The sequence below is a fragment of the Sebastes umbrosus genome, chromosome 6 (genome assembly GCF_015220745.1).
Source record: "Sebastes umbrosus isolate fSebUmb1 chromosome 6, fSebUmb1.pri, whole genome shotgun sequence".
NCBI classification, from domain to species: domain Eukaryota; kingdom Metazoa; phylum Chordata; class Actinopteri; order Perciformes; family Sebastidae; genus Sebastes; species Sebastes umbrosus.
In genome coordinates, this window is record NC_051274.1 from 3,495,483 (window position 1) to 3,513,520 (window position 18,038).

Sequence of the window (18,038 nt, forward strand, 5' to 3'; positions counted from 1 at the left end):
TCGTTTCTCTCTGTGTTCGACATTTAACACCGTGCCTCTACCTCCACGTAGGTCCCACCTGAAAGATTCGGTCAACATTTCTGATTAAAATATGCCAAAAAACATATGCCATCGCTGTACATGTTTTATAGTTAACAGCCAAATACAAGGTATGAGTCTGTTTAAGGTGATTGTTTTTCTTTCTCCTCTGGTCAGATGTTTGAATAGCAATGCTTTAGTGCTCTGTTTTTCTAATAGAAGGGGCAATAAAAATGTGCTGAAAGACAAACTGTTCTTTCTGTATTCGGCCAAATGTGGGTATAGGGTCGGCATTTGTCCGGTATATATGCTATTTAATTCAGCCTATTTAGTTTTGTTTACATTATAAAGTCTGACCTTTCTTGTGCATTTAAAAAGTGGTATCAAGTAGGGCTGTGTATTGGCAAGAATCTGGCCATACGATACGTATCGTGATAAAGGGGATACCATTCAATATATTGCAGTTATATTGTGATACTGTAAGTAAGGCGATGTATTGCTTTTTTTTTTATATCTAATTTTAGGAAAACTGTCATAGTATAAAGAACACACCACCACATGCATAAAATCTGAGTAAAAAAAGTAGACTTTTGTTCTGCAATCAGAACAGTGGGATCTGTATTTGCATTTATCATAGTCCCTGTAACATCCAACATCATAGCACTACCTTGAGAGGGCTCATACACTGAGGTGGCACATATCTTTGCAAATTAAATAAAGTATTGACTGAGTTCATCTTTGCATGTAAACTATTAATTAAAAAATGTATAGTCTTTTTGAGAATCGATACAGAATCACAAAAAATAATAACGCGATATTTCATATTTTCGATATTTTCTTACATCTTCTCTCCTGAACTTTTGTGGAAAAGAGCCGTATGCTAACCTCACTCAGGGTTTAAGAGTTAAACCTCAAAGAAATCTGATTCAGGATGCACAGCACGTTGTCTAAATTTCATGGCCTGATCTAATAAACCATGACGGTTTTACAGTTGAGAGAACTCAAGCTCGAGCTGTTTTCAGTGACTTGTCCATGTGTCCCACGAGCAAATCTGAGAAAAAGTTCCAGTTAGGAAGTGAGACTTGTGGCCCTGCACGAGAGAGAGGCTCGACGGGGGTTTCAAGAAGTTTTCTGCTTGCTAATAGTTTGACTTTTTTTAACTTGAGGAGAGCGTTACGTGAGCCTCGTCATCTGGATGCGTTTAAACTGTGTGTGCTCGGAGCTGGCAGCCAGATGGCTTCAGCTGAGGGACAATGAAATCTCCAGGGTCCGCAGGAGAGAAAGCCCTTATTCTGATTCGTCTCCTCAGATGAAATCACATCTGGGCAGCTTTAGCATACCTCAGCAGCTTGTGCGCGCTGGGACATGGAGGCCTCGCAGCTCTTTGTCCATTTGGTGCTGAGTTGATTATTTGACAACAGGTACTAATTTGTTGGTCCAATTTAAATTTCAAAGTATACACAACATACCGGCGTGATATCGTCAGAATACTGGATGGTAGTCGTGTTTATTGAAGACTGTTGGATAGTTATTTAATTGGTTGCTGAAAGAGTGCATGGCCCTCCATCAACCCCCTCGAGAGTCAAAGACAAACGCTTATTTACTAAAATGAGCTCACTTTGTTATGCAATCACATTCTGTCTAGTTTGATTTCCATCAGGTCCTTAAGTCCTGAACCCTCCGTCATCTGTTTACACCGGCGTCTTTTGAAAAATTACTTGAAATACTACAGTGTGTAAAAAGACATTATTGATTGTCACGCAAGACCAAAAGATATGAGGGATATTTTGCGTCACTGTTTGGTTTAGTTTGTCATCAGTTCTGAAGATCTTGTTGTAACTGTAAAACAGTTTACTTTTAAGAGCACTTTAGCAGAGCTTTTTTTTGGGGAGGGAGGCCAATAACTTTAAATTAATAACATAATATTTCATGTCAGGCTGCTCTGTGGTGCCGTGATTAGCACTTATAGCTAAAGGATAAGCGCTTATAGTTAGTGGATGGATGCATATCCCATGCGGTATGCTCATAAAATAATGTCTCATTGTTTCTAACAAAATGCTTACAAGACATCAGGCTAACTGAAACATGATACAGGGTGCGAATGCCATTGCGTTATTGTGCATGCATAACTGTCGGAAAGCATCAATAAGAGGAATCGACACGGAGGCATACCATGCCAAAGAATCGGATAAGTAGGAATCAGTTCTCTATTCCCATCAGTAGCGTTTTCCCTGCCTGCCAATGTGGCGGATGGCCTGACGATTTTATCCGCCACTGCCAACAATTTACCCGCATTTGGCGGGTGGGGCGTGCTAATTTCAGACTCTGCATATAACGTTTGTTGTGCTTAAATGCAATGTGCAAATTCTTAGTGCTAGATACAATAGATTATTTACCTTGAAAATTGATTTTAGATCAATATATGTCCCTCCGTGAAGGACAACTCACCAAGTACCTATCCATGTAGTTAGATCGTAGGAATATAAATCCATGTAGTAGATGAATCGTTACACCCCTAATCTTATCGCAATACTCAGCATATTGCAAAATGTTTCAAATCACAAAAGGTTGTGATTTAAAGGCAGAGTTGATGATGTTCTCCAGTCTCCACTATCTGTTATATTGGTTGAAATGGTCTTTACACCCCGACAGCGATCCATTACTGATGAGCTCTGAAAAAGGAGCGGAAAAGAGCCGTCATCTGTAGCTGCTGTAATCCTGTAAAAAGGTCTACCAGTCACTGCCTCGCGGTCCGCTTGGAAAGAACCAATCAGATGCCTCCCTGCCTCCCTGCCTCCCTGCCTCCCTGCCTCCCTGCCTCCCTGCTCGTACTCTACCCTTGGCGTGCAACAGCCTGAACTCAAAGCGCGACGTCGCCGCCGCACGTTTACTTGAGAATGGAAGAGAGAACTCAGCCCTGCAGTAGCACTGCCGCGGTTACTTGTCATGAGGTTGAGTTGAGGTCCTCTCTCCGCTCTGTGTCTGTGTAGTAGTTACGATGCGGCGGTGCTCGTGCATGTGTGTGGGGGGATGCGTTTCCTTGGAAGGAGCCCCGAGGAGAAGGGGTGGGTTTAGACGGAGCTCCTGAGGCGATGTTACTTTCAAATTATGCTAGCTTTCCAACATCGTCGACCCTATCTTTAAGTATCATGATAATATTGTATCGTGGGGCCTCTGGTGATTCCCACCCCTACTTTTAGTATTAAAAAGTGATTTGTTCATGAAATATTGTTGTTTGAACACTTCCACAGTTCCACACAGATTTTAAATTGTAAATGTTAAAACAGCACCGGTACTGCATTGGTATCATCACTGGTATCAGCACTCTGTTAGTACTCAGTATCAGGAAAGAATCAGTTGGATTGATGCATTCTTAGTTGCATGAAGTCTTTCTATATGGGTCACATATTGGCACATGAATAGCAACTCAGAGCACTGAGTCCCTGAAGTCAGCAAGTGCTTTTTGAAAGTTGTTTCCAGCAGTCACATTGTCTTCTGTTTCCAACTATGTACAAGATAGCTCCCGTTGTGATTTTTTGTTATTTTACCTGTCATCACGCAGGCCTGCACCAGCAGCTCCCCAAGCTTTGGCATGACCCCTCGCTGTGCCATTTCATCACATTTTCTGGCCTTTACCCTATGTCAAAGCAACTCTCTGACATATATGCTCAAGTATCCTTCATTAACTTTCGCCTGCTGTCCTCAGGAACTCCATTGCATACCAGCCCTCTTCAAACGCTACATTTTACAGATGTATTGGCTGCACACGGGTTTCGCAGTTGAGGAAATATAGACTTGCGGTTCGTGTGAGTGTTTCCAGATGTGGTAGTGGCGGTGCGGGTGAATGGATGGTGTACAAACGGGAATTGTGGTGTCTTGACAGATAACGCATCATTTGTCAAACAAGCGTGACAAATGTCAATAGGTGAATTTACCTTTCACAATAAAGACCTTGCTGAAAGAGGAAACATTTATTTTACATTGCTAGAATGCATTGAAGCCGGTTTCCGAGTTGACTTAGTTGACAATGGTGAGACTGCGTCATTGTTGGGTAAATGACTTTTCTTGAAGACAGATGGTTCAGGGACATAATTCTCACTCACCCCCGGAGAAACCTGGGGTTAAATGTTAGGTAGTGTTTCCACTGGGCTTTGTTCTGCTTTCTAGTATTCTCAGTTAGGGGTGTTTGTGGGTGGGAAGCCGGTGAAGGATCACAACCTTGTCTCTGCACTCTCACTCTTACTTTTTGGTTTGCGCCTTCAAGGTAGGATATGACAAGAAAAGCCTGAACCTCCTGGTGGTGCAGGGCTCAACATTAACCACGGCCCGATGACCCAGAGCCACAAAAAGTTACTCTGTGGCCACCAAATATCTGCTGTAGATGGCTCCCTGTGGCCACCAAGTTTTATCAGGTCTCTCTTTATAATGAGGCTGCGTGTCTCAATGAGATTACAGTGTCTGTGTACTAAGTGAATGCGATGCGAGCATGTGTCATCGACAAAGTTTGATTGCATTGTTTTCTATGGGAGTATCCTAACTGGCTGTGAGCGACTCAGCACTGCACAGCACAACTGAACTTTTGACAGACGCTTTGAAAGCGGCGCAATGAATGAGGAAAGGCTGATTTTTTTTAAGTTGAAGTGAAGATATTAACGCTATCTAGTCCCTATAGTTGTTAGCTGTTAGCAGCCAGTGGGCAGCGCAAATCAGCTTGGCTAAATAATGGAGCTAACAGCTAACGTTAATGGAGGTTCCAATGAGTTACATTACGATGCGTTTAAGCTCTGTTCTGTAAAAATCAGTATTGGGCGAAGGTAAATTATAACGTTATCATGATGTGTTTAACTGTAATCTTGTAAAATGTAGTTTTTGGTGAGAAACTTGGAATAAATCCAGTTGTTTGAAGTAGATGATTTCACAGCAATATCAAATAGATAATAGAGAGTGAATTATGACCTGTTTAACTTCCTAACACTAACTCTAAGCAGCTCATAATACAGAATTAAAACTACTACAGATTTTTTTTTTTAAATCAAAGCAAATAATGTATCAATCATTTATCTTTTGTAGTGTGTGCAGTTAGAGACTGTCAGAGAACAAACTTGAGTTTTCAATTTAAATAATTACATATTTTCATTCTGTTAATGACACAATTAAGGAAGGCTGTGTTAAATTGCCTTTTCTGTATTTTTCTTACAATATAAACATACGTTTACATTCGGGCCACCAAAAATGTACTTTGGCCACCAAATTTAGGGGCTTGGTGACCCGTGCTTAAAAATCTTAGCGTTTATCCGCTAATATGTGCTGGCTGGTGTCTACTCCCTCCTCAGGTTAACTGTGGATTTAGCAGCAACACACTTCAGTGCAAGCCAATTACATTACAAATTGCGGAGGAAAGGGGGATTTCTTGGAATCAATGTTAGCTTTAGCTATGTCAACACATGTCAAAAGTTTCTACCAGAAAAGGTCAGTTAGACATTTGACATACTTTCAACATGTACTTGATTACCCACCTGTGTAATCACTCACGACAATGTGCAAATCTACCATTTCTAACTACTTCATTTGAGAACTATACATGGATTTTCAGCTTGTACAGTAAGTTGGCTACTGTAGTATGGTGAGACAGCTGTACCTAGACAAATGGCTTTTTTTGTAATAACAATAGCACCTGCATCTATACATTGTCCACATATTGAACCAGAGATTTCCCCAGGTGTTGTATTCCTAGTTTTGTGTTAGAATTGATCTTAAAGCTCGTCTTTGCTTGTGTCATTTCTTGCAGCATCAACAATAAACTGCAGCAGCCAGAAGCCGCATCTGGGGTGCTGGAGTACGCCATGAAGCATTTTGGTGAACTGGTGAGTGCTTTTTTTTCCCTTGGATAATTTTTTTGGCTCCAACCAAAAAATAAAACCTTATCTTGCATTCAGACTGACACCGGGACAAAAAACTTTGCCCTTCCTTTCGTACCACTACATCGGCACAGCGGCTGCAAAGGGCACCTGCAAAAAAAAACATTTTGTCACTCGTGCCTGTAACAACCTTCACATTTCTTGATGCATTTTCAGATTGAATACCTTCTCAGCGGGCTGTATTATATGAGGTATCTTGTCCACATCCACGTCTTCCTGGGATATCCTTTCCCCAATACACACATGGGGATCAGGGCCATTTGAGACACATGCCCCCAGAACACCCTGTTCTTAATGTGCAGCACGTGGAAAAACCATCTGCTATGTTGATCAGTAGTCAAGGAGCAAAATTATGGACTTTTTCATCCAATGGACAGGATGTTTGGATCTTCTTGCATATTTGCACACCTTTTATGTGTCTGTGCTGTGTATTTTTTTAAAAACTACTTGGGACGACTTTGTGCATTTGTCCAGCGGCAAAAGGATGTTATGTTTCAAACCGTAATTAGGGGCCGAGCAGCTAGGCTGCTAAACTTCCTCAACCGGCTTTGTGGGCCAATAGTCCTGATAGTGACGCTACTTCAAAACACATCAGCCGTACATGCTACAACTTTGCAACTTCCACCAAATGCAGGTCCTAAGTGTGCAGAAATTATGAAGTCTATCTCTCTGTTTTTCTCAAAAGCTTTAAAACTAATTAAACCTATCCTCTCCTGCATTTAATTGACACAAAATCTGCTCCACTGCTTCTTCAGACTGTCCTCCACCAATGATCCAGCCAGATTTTTTAATTATTCAAAATTAAGCCCACAGTGGATCAAAATGTTATAGTGTAAACAGTACTGTACACAGCTAATGCAAATTCTCGCTAAGTAAAACTCCAATGTTCATAAAAATAAATGAAAAAAGATTGAGGTCACTGTAGGTGTAGGGTTATAACATTTCAGAATTGTATCTCAAAGACTGCATTTTTGACAACATTTTGAATTTTATCCTCATGTGAACTATTGCAGTCAATAAAAATCAAGCATTTTTAAACATTAATTTGTCACTTATGGAGCAATTGATATTTATAAAAATAAATTATAGACAGCTCTGTGTTGTCGAGACAAAGTACGCTAATTCTCATAATTTTGTCTCGGAAAATTTTTGACACTAGTTTGAAATCTGCCTTTACATGCAACCCTGGCGATTGCCTCAGTCATAGTGTGAAGTGGTAGTTTCCCCCGGGCACTATGCTCAATAGTGACTTGCCCTTGGTGTCTGAGGTTGTGAGTTCAAGACTCGATCGAGGCAGAATGAACATGCTAATGCCTTTAAGGATTAATGGTGATGGACTGGCCAGTTCTTCTTCTTCCTCAAAATGCCCGGTTGCGACCCACAGCTGGACAGAAGCTATAATTACTAGTAGGTTTACTCCCTATGTGACTTCATATGTCACTCTTTTTCTTTTTAATCTTTTTTTTCCCCTGTTCATGTACAGGAATCCTCCTCCCTACTATTACTGAAAACACAGTGTTTCATGTTTGTTTAGATGGACCTGGTCCAGACATGGAATTACTGTCAAACAGCATTGGACATCATCACACAGATTTTCCACATGAATTACATAAATTGTTGTTCTGATCCTTCTCCCTCCCTGTTACAAAAATTGCATCATTTAGTAGCTGTTTTTTGTTTGCTTGTTGTTTGGATGTAACCGACAGTCTAGGGTCAGTACGATCATGAATATAATGATAACAGAACAGACTAAAGCAGTACATGTTGTAAAATAGAGATGCATTTACAATATGGTATTTTGTGTTACCAGTGTAATTTATTCTTTTTTAACATGAAAAAATACAAAACGTTTTTTTTTTAACAGTAAATTAATAAACACATACAGGTACAGTATTGACATCAAACTCTTACACAGGAAAAGTAAATATAAAAGCACAACACAAAAAAAAACTGTAGACAATACAAATTAATTTAACTGAGTGATACACTTAAAAAACATTAAACAGCCATGACGTTCATCTTATGGGCTGCTACGGACTGAAATTATAACTTTGTTGTGTAAACTCTAGTTTAAATAAAATATTATAACCTATTTTTATTATAACAGTTAAAAACAAATCAACAATCCATTAGCGAGCAGAGTTACTAATACACAATGTTTTACTAGAATCCACGGATGCCACAAATTCAAATTCAAAGCTTAGCTGGTGTTGATGACAAACTGACTGTATGCGGTCAGCGGTGGGAAGATGCTGTGTTCTCTAATAGAATGCATTCACTTGATTTTATGAAGTGGCTATTTTTAGTATAAAGTCAAGTCATATGTTTTTTTCCCCCAATCATTAGGATGCCTATGGAAAAGGTCTTTCCTTCTGCCTTTGTTAACTGCATTTATGTTCCTCTGTAAAAGCATGGTATAAGTGAAAAGACTCAGTAAAAACAGTTAGACTGTGCACTTCCAGGAACCTTGTTTATGAGTGATCTTTTGGAAAGCTTTACTGTTGGAGGATGCAAGCTTTCCCTCTTTAGTATACCAGTTAGGAATCATCAGTAAAGCAAAGGTTTGAAGAGGTCTATGTACGTAATCTCCCAAAAGAAGTCAATACCTAGAAGTCACTTTCACAGGAGGTCAGTGTTTACATATAACAGGTCCAGGATTGATTGATGAAGTTGGGACTCTCCAATCAGCCATGCAATATTATAGTGAAAGTTGTGGAAGCCCGACTGTGAATGAACAAGGAGTGTCGTTCCTTTGTCAGATGGTCTAGATCAGTCGTTCCCACACTCTTTCACGTCAAAGACCCCTAACCTGACGGACTGACAGACCCCCATTTGATAGGATTTTGTCCCAGGGTCCCCCATCTGATAGGATTTTTGCTTTTAGATATTTTATTACAGGAGCTCTGACCGAGATAGTCATACACTCTGTCATTGTGTTACTTACGCATGGATTTATATTGAGAATAAATGGTTCCCCTTTGTGCTGGGGTCCCCCTGGAACCTCCTCAAAGAACCCTGACTTTGAAAACCACTGCTCTGGATGATAAAAATGTTTTGGCAACATGATGAAACACAGAGACGTAGTTCAGGTTCATTGTGTGGTTTCTTATAGTTACATGGTTCCAATTTCATGTAACTCGTTTCTGGTTTTTTTCTACCAGGAAATCCAAGCCACTTGGTATGAGAAGCTCCATGAGTGGGAGGACGCCCTGGTAGCGTACGACAAGAAGATCGACATGAACAAAGAGGATCCAGAGCTCATCCTGGGCAGAATGCGCTGCTTAGAGGCCCTGGGAGAATGGTATGTCAGTCGTCATATCTGTTGGGCTGCCACAATTTGTTCAAATCAGTGTTCCAGCCTTCAGGTCTCAAATTTAGCGTAAGGTTGGAGCGTTATTTAGCCTCCTTCGAAATAAGCTGGCATGACATGGTACCAATTGATTCTTCTGGTTTTCTAGTTTCATATGATGCTAGTATCTCCACTCTAGCTTTAAAACTGAGCCTGCTACGTCCTCCGAAAGAGAAATTGCGTTCATGTATTAAAGAAATTAGTGGCGTTAAAGTGAATTTGCGTTAAACCGTTTGTTTGTTTGTTACATCGTATTGCGTTCACTTTGACAGCCCTAGTATAAACACAAAGAGAGTCTGTATTAATGTATTCAATTTACCATAAGTTAGTTCTCTAAAGCATACTGCAGTGGGCTTATTAGTATAAATGTGTTGTGTGATTCACCAAAGCGCTAAAATGGAGAAGAAATGTGTTTCTTCAGTTTTTAGCCTTGGCTCTAATGGGCCAAAGACAGTCTGAGGTAGTATACTTGCTGTGAGCCCATTTTTTTATTTGCGTTGGCGGCCTATTCCTAATGAGTCCTGACATTAGGCCTTTGATGACTGGACGAAAAGAGAGAGAGAAGTTCCTAATTTTGCCGGGAAATGCATGAACAGGCATCCAACGGCAGCAAGAGGCGCCGCCGCTCCAATGAGACATCACCACAGCTGAGGCTCAACTCCACAACGGCCGCCCACCTTCAGAGAGCAATTTGTTTTAGGGAAAAAGAAAGTCACAAGATGTCCGAGGGATCCAAATATGTGGACCGTCACACAGAGCTCATGACGCTGAGCAGATGTCGATTTTTTCTTATGTAACCTGCCTCCTTGTGCCACTGTTGTGTACACCTATGAGTCATTTCACAAGAAAATGATTCAGTAATTTACAAGAAAGTGATTCAGCTGTAGAGAAGAGGCTTTGTGTTTATGTTTGTGTGTGTGGATGGGTTAGGCTGGCAGATGACCGGGTCATTAGTCAGAGGAGATCAGACTTAAGAGATCACATTGCTCCCTGTTAAGATAAGCTAAGATATCGTTCCAGGGTTCTCTGTGATAATCCAAAACTGATGAGAGAGATTTTTTAAAAGTGCTGTTCAGGTTTTTGACAGTTGAACTCAAACATTAGTTGAGTATTGGACAGCTTTGAACTACTGAACTTTCAGTCTAGAATGTCCATCTTAAGTTTTGAAGTTATTTAATCACGGGGATTGCCAAAGATGTGAGAGGACTTGGAATTAGCTAAATCATCACTGCTACAGTGGCGAGTCATATTAAGGTCAATGCCAATCCGAGGTATTAATCCACCCTTTATATTCTTTATCTGTCAAGCATACTGTATACGATACAGTACATGTTGGGTAGTTTCAAATTGAAAACCACTAATCATCTTTTATCATCTCTTTCATCAGTGGAGTTTGTCAGTGTTTGGGAAAGGTTGTCATTCAATTGTGACAACTGCCTCGACACAATCAATAAATCATTGATGTCAAAGTTAACGCGGTAACGTGTAATGCCACTAATTTCTTTAACGCAGCTTGCGATTTTTAGGCTGTAGCAGGCTGAGTTTTAAAGCTATAGTGAAGATACTGGCATCATATGAAACTAGACCTAAGGAACCCATCGGTACCAACCATGTCATACTAGTTTGTCACAAAGGAGGTTAAATAACGCTCCAAACTTATGCTAAATTTTGGCGAGGAAAAACGGCCATGGCCATTTTTAAAGCGGTCCCTTGACCTCAGACCTCCAGATATGTGAAGGTAAATGGGTTCTATGGGTACCCACAAGTCTCCCCTTTACAGACATGCCCACTTTTTGATAATCACATGCAGTTTTGGGGCAAGTCATAGTCAAGTCAGCACACTGACACACTGACAGCTGTTGTTGCCTGTTGGGTTGCAGTTTGCCATGTTATGATTGGAGCATATTATTTTATGCTAAATGCAGCACCTGTGAGGGTTTCTGGACAATATCTGTCATTGTTTTAGTTACATTGCCCTTTTACTCTCAGTGCATGGCTACATCCCCAATGTGTTGTAAAAGAGCACTGTACAAGAGCTCAGGGAATACGTTTTGTTTTATGAATAAGATTAATCAAAGTAATAATCGACAGATTAATCATATATCAAAATATTTGTTAGTTGCAGCCAAATGCTGGTAAAATATGCAAGTGGCTGCTAGATTTGCTTCACTCACCATTAAAAAAAACCAATGGTAATCTATTGAGTGGCTGGTAAAATTTGGAATCCACTAGCCAAAGTGGCAGGTAGACAAAAAAGTTAATTTCCAACCCTAGTTGCAGCCGTACTTTTTTGTTTCAGTACATATAATATTCTTTTCTTTGCAAAAGATAGTAGACTTTGGCTAGAATTTACTGCAAAATACCAGGATGTCAATTCCCTATATTCAACACTAGTTGTGTTCTGTTATTCTGGCTGATTAGGTTCTGTTCAGGGTGAAGTTGGGCGGAGATATGCTGGAAATGACGTAACATTGATATGCTAATAAAAACAGTAAAGGTTTAATAGAACCTTTTCACGTCAGACATTTTGGCATATCATAGCAGGAAAGTACAGGTGTAATTGATAACGTTAAAAAAACGACTGCATTCCATCTAGGTGAGTTAGTGTCCTGCTCCAGGTACTGTGCATGCTGGCTCACTGTCATGGCTTACTGGAACACTTAAAGGAACTGAGTCATCGTGGATATGTGCCGTGAAGACGGTCCATTTGTCCCGTACAAACAGGTACAAGGAAACTAACAAGAAAGTGAGGGAGATCACAGAGACCTGAGAAGAGCTCTTATTAGTCACAAAAAAAAACAACCCTGTGTGGGTGGACCAGTGATTTGTACTGTTTGCCTTTAAATTACTCTTTACATTGCTAAAATAATTTTAAGATTCATTTGAATAACTTGTCAATTGAAATTCCAAAGCAGTGAATAATGGTCTGTTGAGTCAAATCATAACTGGAGCTCTTCTCCCGCTGGACTCTCCTTGTTTGTCCGCAGTAGACACACACACACGCCCAGTGTACCAGAGCTTTTTGTACTTGTTGCTTTCATGTTATACGATAGCCAGGCAGCTGGAGAACGGCTTCACTTCACTGACCCCCATCCAAACCTGCCTCCCTCTTTCTCTCCCCTCATCGAAGCTCGCTCCAGCATCCTGCCTGTAAAACACATGCGGCGGGTTTGATCTCGTCCTGGACAATGCCGCACTGATTGTTGTCGATGAGGAATTAGTCTTGGTTAGGTGCACCTGACCCCTACGGGAACATCCATCTGTGTGCTGCGATACTTGGTTTTATCAGACTGTTGTGGGACGGTACACTGATTTTTAGATGTTCATCTTAAAAGAACAAATGTAGAAATAAATAATAGCAGATGGAAAAGAATCCAAATCTTATCTCCTTCTCATCTTTGGCTGGAAGTGCTCCGCTGTGCCGGTGAAGGATTTCTTCAATTGTTGTTTGGCGCAGAAAAATTACATTAATGTCTTGACATGTCTTGACGTATCATTAAGACTTTAGAATAGCCTTTTTATCTGTTGAGAATAAGGCTGTCAATCGATTCAAATATTTAATCACAATGATTGTCACATGATTGTCCATAGTTAATCGCGATTAATCGCAAATGAATCACATTTTTTATCAGTTCAAAATGTACCTCAGAGGGAGATTAGTCAAGTTTTCAATACTCATATCAACATGGGAGTGGGCAGATATGCTTGCTTTATGTATGTATGTATATATTTATTATTGGAAATCAATTAACAACACAACAATGACAGATATTGTCCAGAAACCCTCACAGGTACTGCATTTGGCATAAACGATATACTCAAATCATAACATGAAAAAACTGCAGCCCAACAGACAACAACAGCTGTCAGTGTGTCAGTGTGCTGACTTGACTATGACTTGCCCCAAAACTGCATGTGATTATCATAAAGTGGGCATGTCTGTAAAGGGGAGACTCGTGGGTACCCATAGAACCCATTTACATTCACATATCTGGAGGTCAGAGGTCAAGGGACCCCTTTAAAAATGGCCATGCCAGTTTTTCCTTGCCAAAATTTAGCGAAAGTTTGGAGCGTTACTTAACCACCTTTGCGACAAGCTAGTATGACATGGTTGGTACCGATGGATTCCTTAGGTTTTTCTAGTTTCATATGATGCCAGTATTTTGTAAAACTGAGTCTGTTACAAAATAAAAATTGCAAGTTGCGTTAATGCGTTAAAGAAATGAGTGGCATTAAAACAAATTTGCGTTAATGTGTTATTATCGCGTTAACTTTGACAGCCCTAGTTGAGAATAAAGACTAGACCAGCACAGTATAGCATTGCTTTAGACAAGCTTTAAAAGCTACAGTTTTTTGCAATTCACTACGGTTATCAATTTTTTTCCCACAGCTCTCAGACACCATGACAATGACGGAGCATAACTCTAGGTTGTTTAGAATCCTTTTTTGCACTGCTTGATTGAGTGTCTTGTTAGCGGTCCATGTAGCCATGCCATGCTGCAGTGCATACAATAATAGTCTGCACCTGATTACTTGATCAATTAGGGCACCGGGTGATATCTGAGACCAGTTTATGATGAACTATGTCATCACTGTGAACATGGGACTGAATAAATCTGGATCTGCTTTTTCTACCATCTGAAGCCTGTGGTTCATGTTTTCCAGGGGCCAGTTGCATCAGCAGTGCTGTGAGGAGTGGACGTTGGTGAGTGAGGAAACCCAGGCCAAGATGGCTCGTATGGCAGCTGCCGCCGCCTGGGGTCTAGGTGAGTGGTTCCCAACTTATTTTCCTTGAAGCCTCACCTACTTATATGTAAGAAAAGCTGACACCCCCCCTGACGTCATCACCCTAAAAAATGACAAATCCTCAAACAAAATCCTCACTTTGAATAACGTGATTCAGTGCATTAAAGGAGTCGACTTTCTTTAACGAATATAACTCGTCAGTATCGTCAACATAAATATCGCCAAGCAAATGCAGATACATAATATGATCTTTTTGTAACGACTTGATTAATTTACTATAATTATTATTATTTACTATTAAATTACTATAGTATAGACGAAATTGATTTGTTTTTTTATTGTGGTTAACTATATGTAATTTATGGTATTATATTGTTGCTAGACTGCCCTGTTAATACAGCTGTGGGCCTCCCTTTGTGCGCCGCAAAGCGGGAGAGTAAATAGGTTTTTGACCGCAGTGAAAATGACGCTTTTGAAAGGCTAAACGCCAACAAATATGGACTAAAGCAGAATATTTTGTTAGATTTTGCTACGAAGTTGCAAAAATATGTATATTTTTAAATAGTTTCATATACAGACTTTTGTGTAAATTATCCAGTCAGTTTGTTTTTATGATTTTAGTCAGAGCAGATAAATCCTGGCACATCCCCTGAGATCTTTGGTGACCCCAGGTTGGGAACCACCGGTCTAGGTAACCACTTCATGTTAGATATTAACGTACAATTGAAAGTATTTGAAAGAAAAGGTTAACAATGAAATATGTAGTAGCAGTTTAAGAGAAGACTTGTGCATGGAGCATTTAGGCCATCCTCTGCCTGACTCGGTACAACAATGCAATCAGTCCGAGCAGCAGTGAAAAAGCTCTTGCCAAGTCCCTCCTCACAGAACCAGATGGGAATGGTATCCAGTCATAACATTGACATATCATAACGTGCAATGGTGGAGAAAAGCAGGGACCACACTGCAGAAGCATCCTCTGAGGTCTGTGGCTTTGACTTTCTCAAGTCAATCGTGAACTCTGAGACGAAACCCAACCAGCGGGCTTGTCCATCTGAAGACTCAGACCATCTTTTATTGTTGACATTGGGTAGCAAAATGTTGAGGTTGCAATCATTTATATTATGGTAAGCTGAGGTGGACTGTAGTTCAAAACAGTAACGACGACTCCCAGACTTCAATCTGCCCCAGACCAGCTAAGTTAGGTCTCAAGACATCCAATAAATCAGTCATGTTTCATTCCGTTTCTGTGCTGTTTTTCTTATTGTGATTGTTGTTTCTGCAGGGCACTGGGACAGCATGGAGGAGTACACGTGTATGATCCCAAGAGACACACATGATGGCGCTTTTTATAGAGCCGTGCTAGCCTTGCATCAGGACCTCTTCTCATTGGCCCAGCAGGTGGGTTACATCACCACTCACAAATACACCCAATGGAGGAGATTTCCCGCCATTCAATGTACATTAAAAGTCTATATTCTTAGAAAACATCTCATAAAGACATGCCACATGGGAATTCGCCTAGTCTCGTGGTGTCTGCAATTCTCATTAGTCTTTAAAGCAAGGTACGAGAAGTTAAAATCACTGGAAACCGACACTGTAAAGACACATAAAAATGGCTTTTACTGCTATTCCAGACAGGATCAAATTCCCCCGTCAGCTCAGGCTTTTCATTAAAAGGAATAAAGCGTACAAGGTTTGTTTTGTTTTTGCCTTTTACAATGTTGGTGTGGAAATGTTACGCAACTCTTGGAATTGTAAATCATCACAGCATTCGAGCCTCAAACAAATACAGAGCCCATTCCCCCTCCTGTCTGCCTGTCATCGAGGTCTGGTGGAGGTCAGGGGGGTGTTTTCCTCATTTGACGAAGGTCGGGGATGTTGGATGAGCTCATGGTCCCCGGAGATGGATTTGTTCGAGCTGGATGCCAGCATGTCTAACGAACACAAGCTCCAGTACTGACACCAGTAAACACCTGCTCCTCCAATTTCCCTGGACTCATCCTCCGAGTCCCCTTTTCACCACAAAGCCCGGGAGACCCGCTCTCTGTGCCCCCTCATCCCTCCACAGCCGCCCTCCCTTCTCTAATTTGGAGATTAGATCCAGGTGTGGTCTATGAGATTCTATATCAGCTGAATAGGGAATGCAGACTTTTGACTCTTGGCGACAATGAAGGCCGCTCACAATGAATGAAAAGCAGATGGAGCGAGGGTGAAAGCTTAAATGTCAACATGAGCTCAGTCTAGTCTTCCGGATGTGGTTGGTAATCCTCGCACTTAAGTCCTTTTGATTCAACAGGGCTGTTCCTTTCCTCCCTCTGTACCCCCCAACAACCAGACATGTGCTCTTGGAGTGTTTGGTCTGTTCCAGCGATGATGTCATGCAAGCACTGTGTGGTTCTGGCAAGATTCATGATATATCCAGTAGGGGCGGGAAAAAAATCGATTCACCTATGTATCGCGATTGTTTTATGTTAAATGCATTCAAACGGCCCCGATGGAGCTAACCATGGATATATAAAGAGAACGAAGCTGACCGGAGAGCTAGCGACGGACTTGACGAAGTTTGCGGAAGTATGCAAGTGTGACTACATCCGGTTTTCAAAATAAGGTGTTAACAAAGGAAACTTCAAACAAAATACATATTTGGAAATAAGAATTAGAAGCAAAGAGACAAAACTCTGGTGCTTTTTTGACAACAGCCACTAGATGGAGCGGCGGTAGCGCTGCCGCCATTTTGGACTGAAAACGCCAATGGGTCCATAGCCATAGATTTAGAAAGAGCCGTCTGTAACTCAGAGGGTCATATTTTTTTAAGGTAAATCAACTTACCAGTACGAACACTTTAATAGCCCTCATCTTAATCATTTTTTCCAAAAGGTTGTAAAATTCAGTTATTTTCCTCACCATAATGAACGTGCATCAGACCCACGAGACTGCACCGTCCTGCACGCTCATATGACATATCTGGTTCTGCCAGCTTCCTGCTAGCTGTATGCGGCTGTAATAATGGATATATTGGCAGTAATTCATCACTTTTATTATCTTATAATACACCCATGGGCTGTATGCTGTAAACCTGTACCGTGGTGGATGTATTAACGTCTCTGTTCCCAAACAACCGGCTATCGGCCAGTAGCTAGTAGTGCTAGTAGCATGACATAAACAGAGTTTAATGTAGTTGTAGGTTATTTACTAACACGCAGGACAAAAGCACAGGATACGACCTCTTCTACATCCATGGTCGGTTTGAGATTGCTCTCAAAATCTGTATGCTGGATTGTTCTAACTTCCATTTATGTCCATCGCTCATTTAATGCTCCTCTGGGAAGCAGCCGGGCAAAAAAGTTGAATAAATAAATAAGTAAATAGCTATAATAGCATGCATATTTTTATTGTTAAACACAGGCCATTTTGGTAGAGACATTAAATTTGAAAATAAAATAGAAATAATTTAGTTTTACTTTTGTATGGCACTTTGTAGGCGTATGTTTTATTGGCGGCATTATGGTAGTCGACTCGATTACAGTCCAAAATGGCGGAGGCGTAGGTCTGCTGCTGGGCGCTGGCGTTGGAATGGAAGGTATAATTGACTTTCACTTCTTAGCAATAACTGGATTATATTCACCAGAAGTATAAAACATTACATGTCCCTTATAATTAAAAAAAAAAAATACCACTAATTTGTGAGGGAAATGGTTTATTCTTTGATTTTTGGGTTGCTGGAAATATTTTTTTTTAAATAATTCCTGACAATGACTGATATATTTGACTTCAGGACATCTCTGACTGCATACATGCTGAAAATCATTTTAACTGTATTAATTTAGATATTTTCCAAATTAAAGGTCCCTAGAAGTGTATGATTCCACTTGTTCCCATGGTCTAGTGTTAAAAAAGTTAACAAAAAATGGCAATAAATCGTAATATTGAATCGCAATACTTGTAGAATCGCAATACTTAAAAATCGCATTACATATATATTGTGACCAAGTATCGAGATAGTATCG

At 40.5% G+C, this 18,038-nt stretch overlaps 1 protein-coding gene across 7 annotated transcripts in view; it reads left to right on the top strand.

The window, feature by feature from the left end:
* Positions 1-18,038, top strand: part of mtor (mechanistic target of rapamycin kinase) — a 131,402-nt gene that overhangs the window by 66,791 nt on the left and 46,573 nt on the right. For all 7 annotated transcript variants that reach the window (XM_037771753.1, XM_037771754.1, XM_037771755.1 and 4 more), the window contains 4 exons: positions 5,807-5,882; positions 9,098-9,237; positions 13,951-14,051; positions 15,314-15,429. In XM_037771753.1, the coding sequence (XP_037627681.1) occupies positions 5,807-5,882; positions 9,098-9,237; positions 13,951-14,051; positions 15,314-15,429 (433 nt within the window). The remainder of the gene's footprint in view (positions 1-5,806; positions 5,883-9,097; positions 9,238-13,950; positions 14,052-15,313; positions 15,430-18,038) is intronic.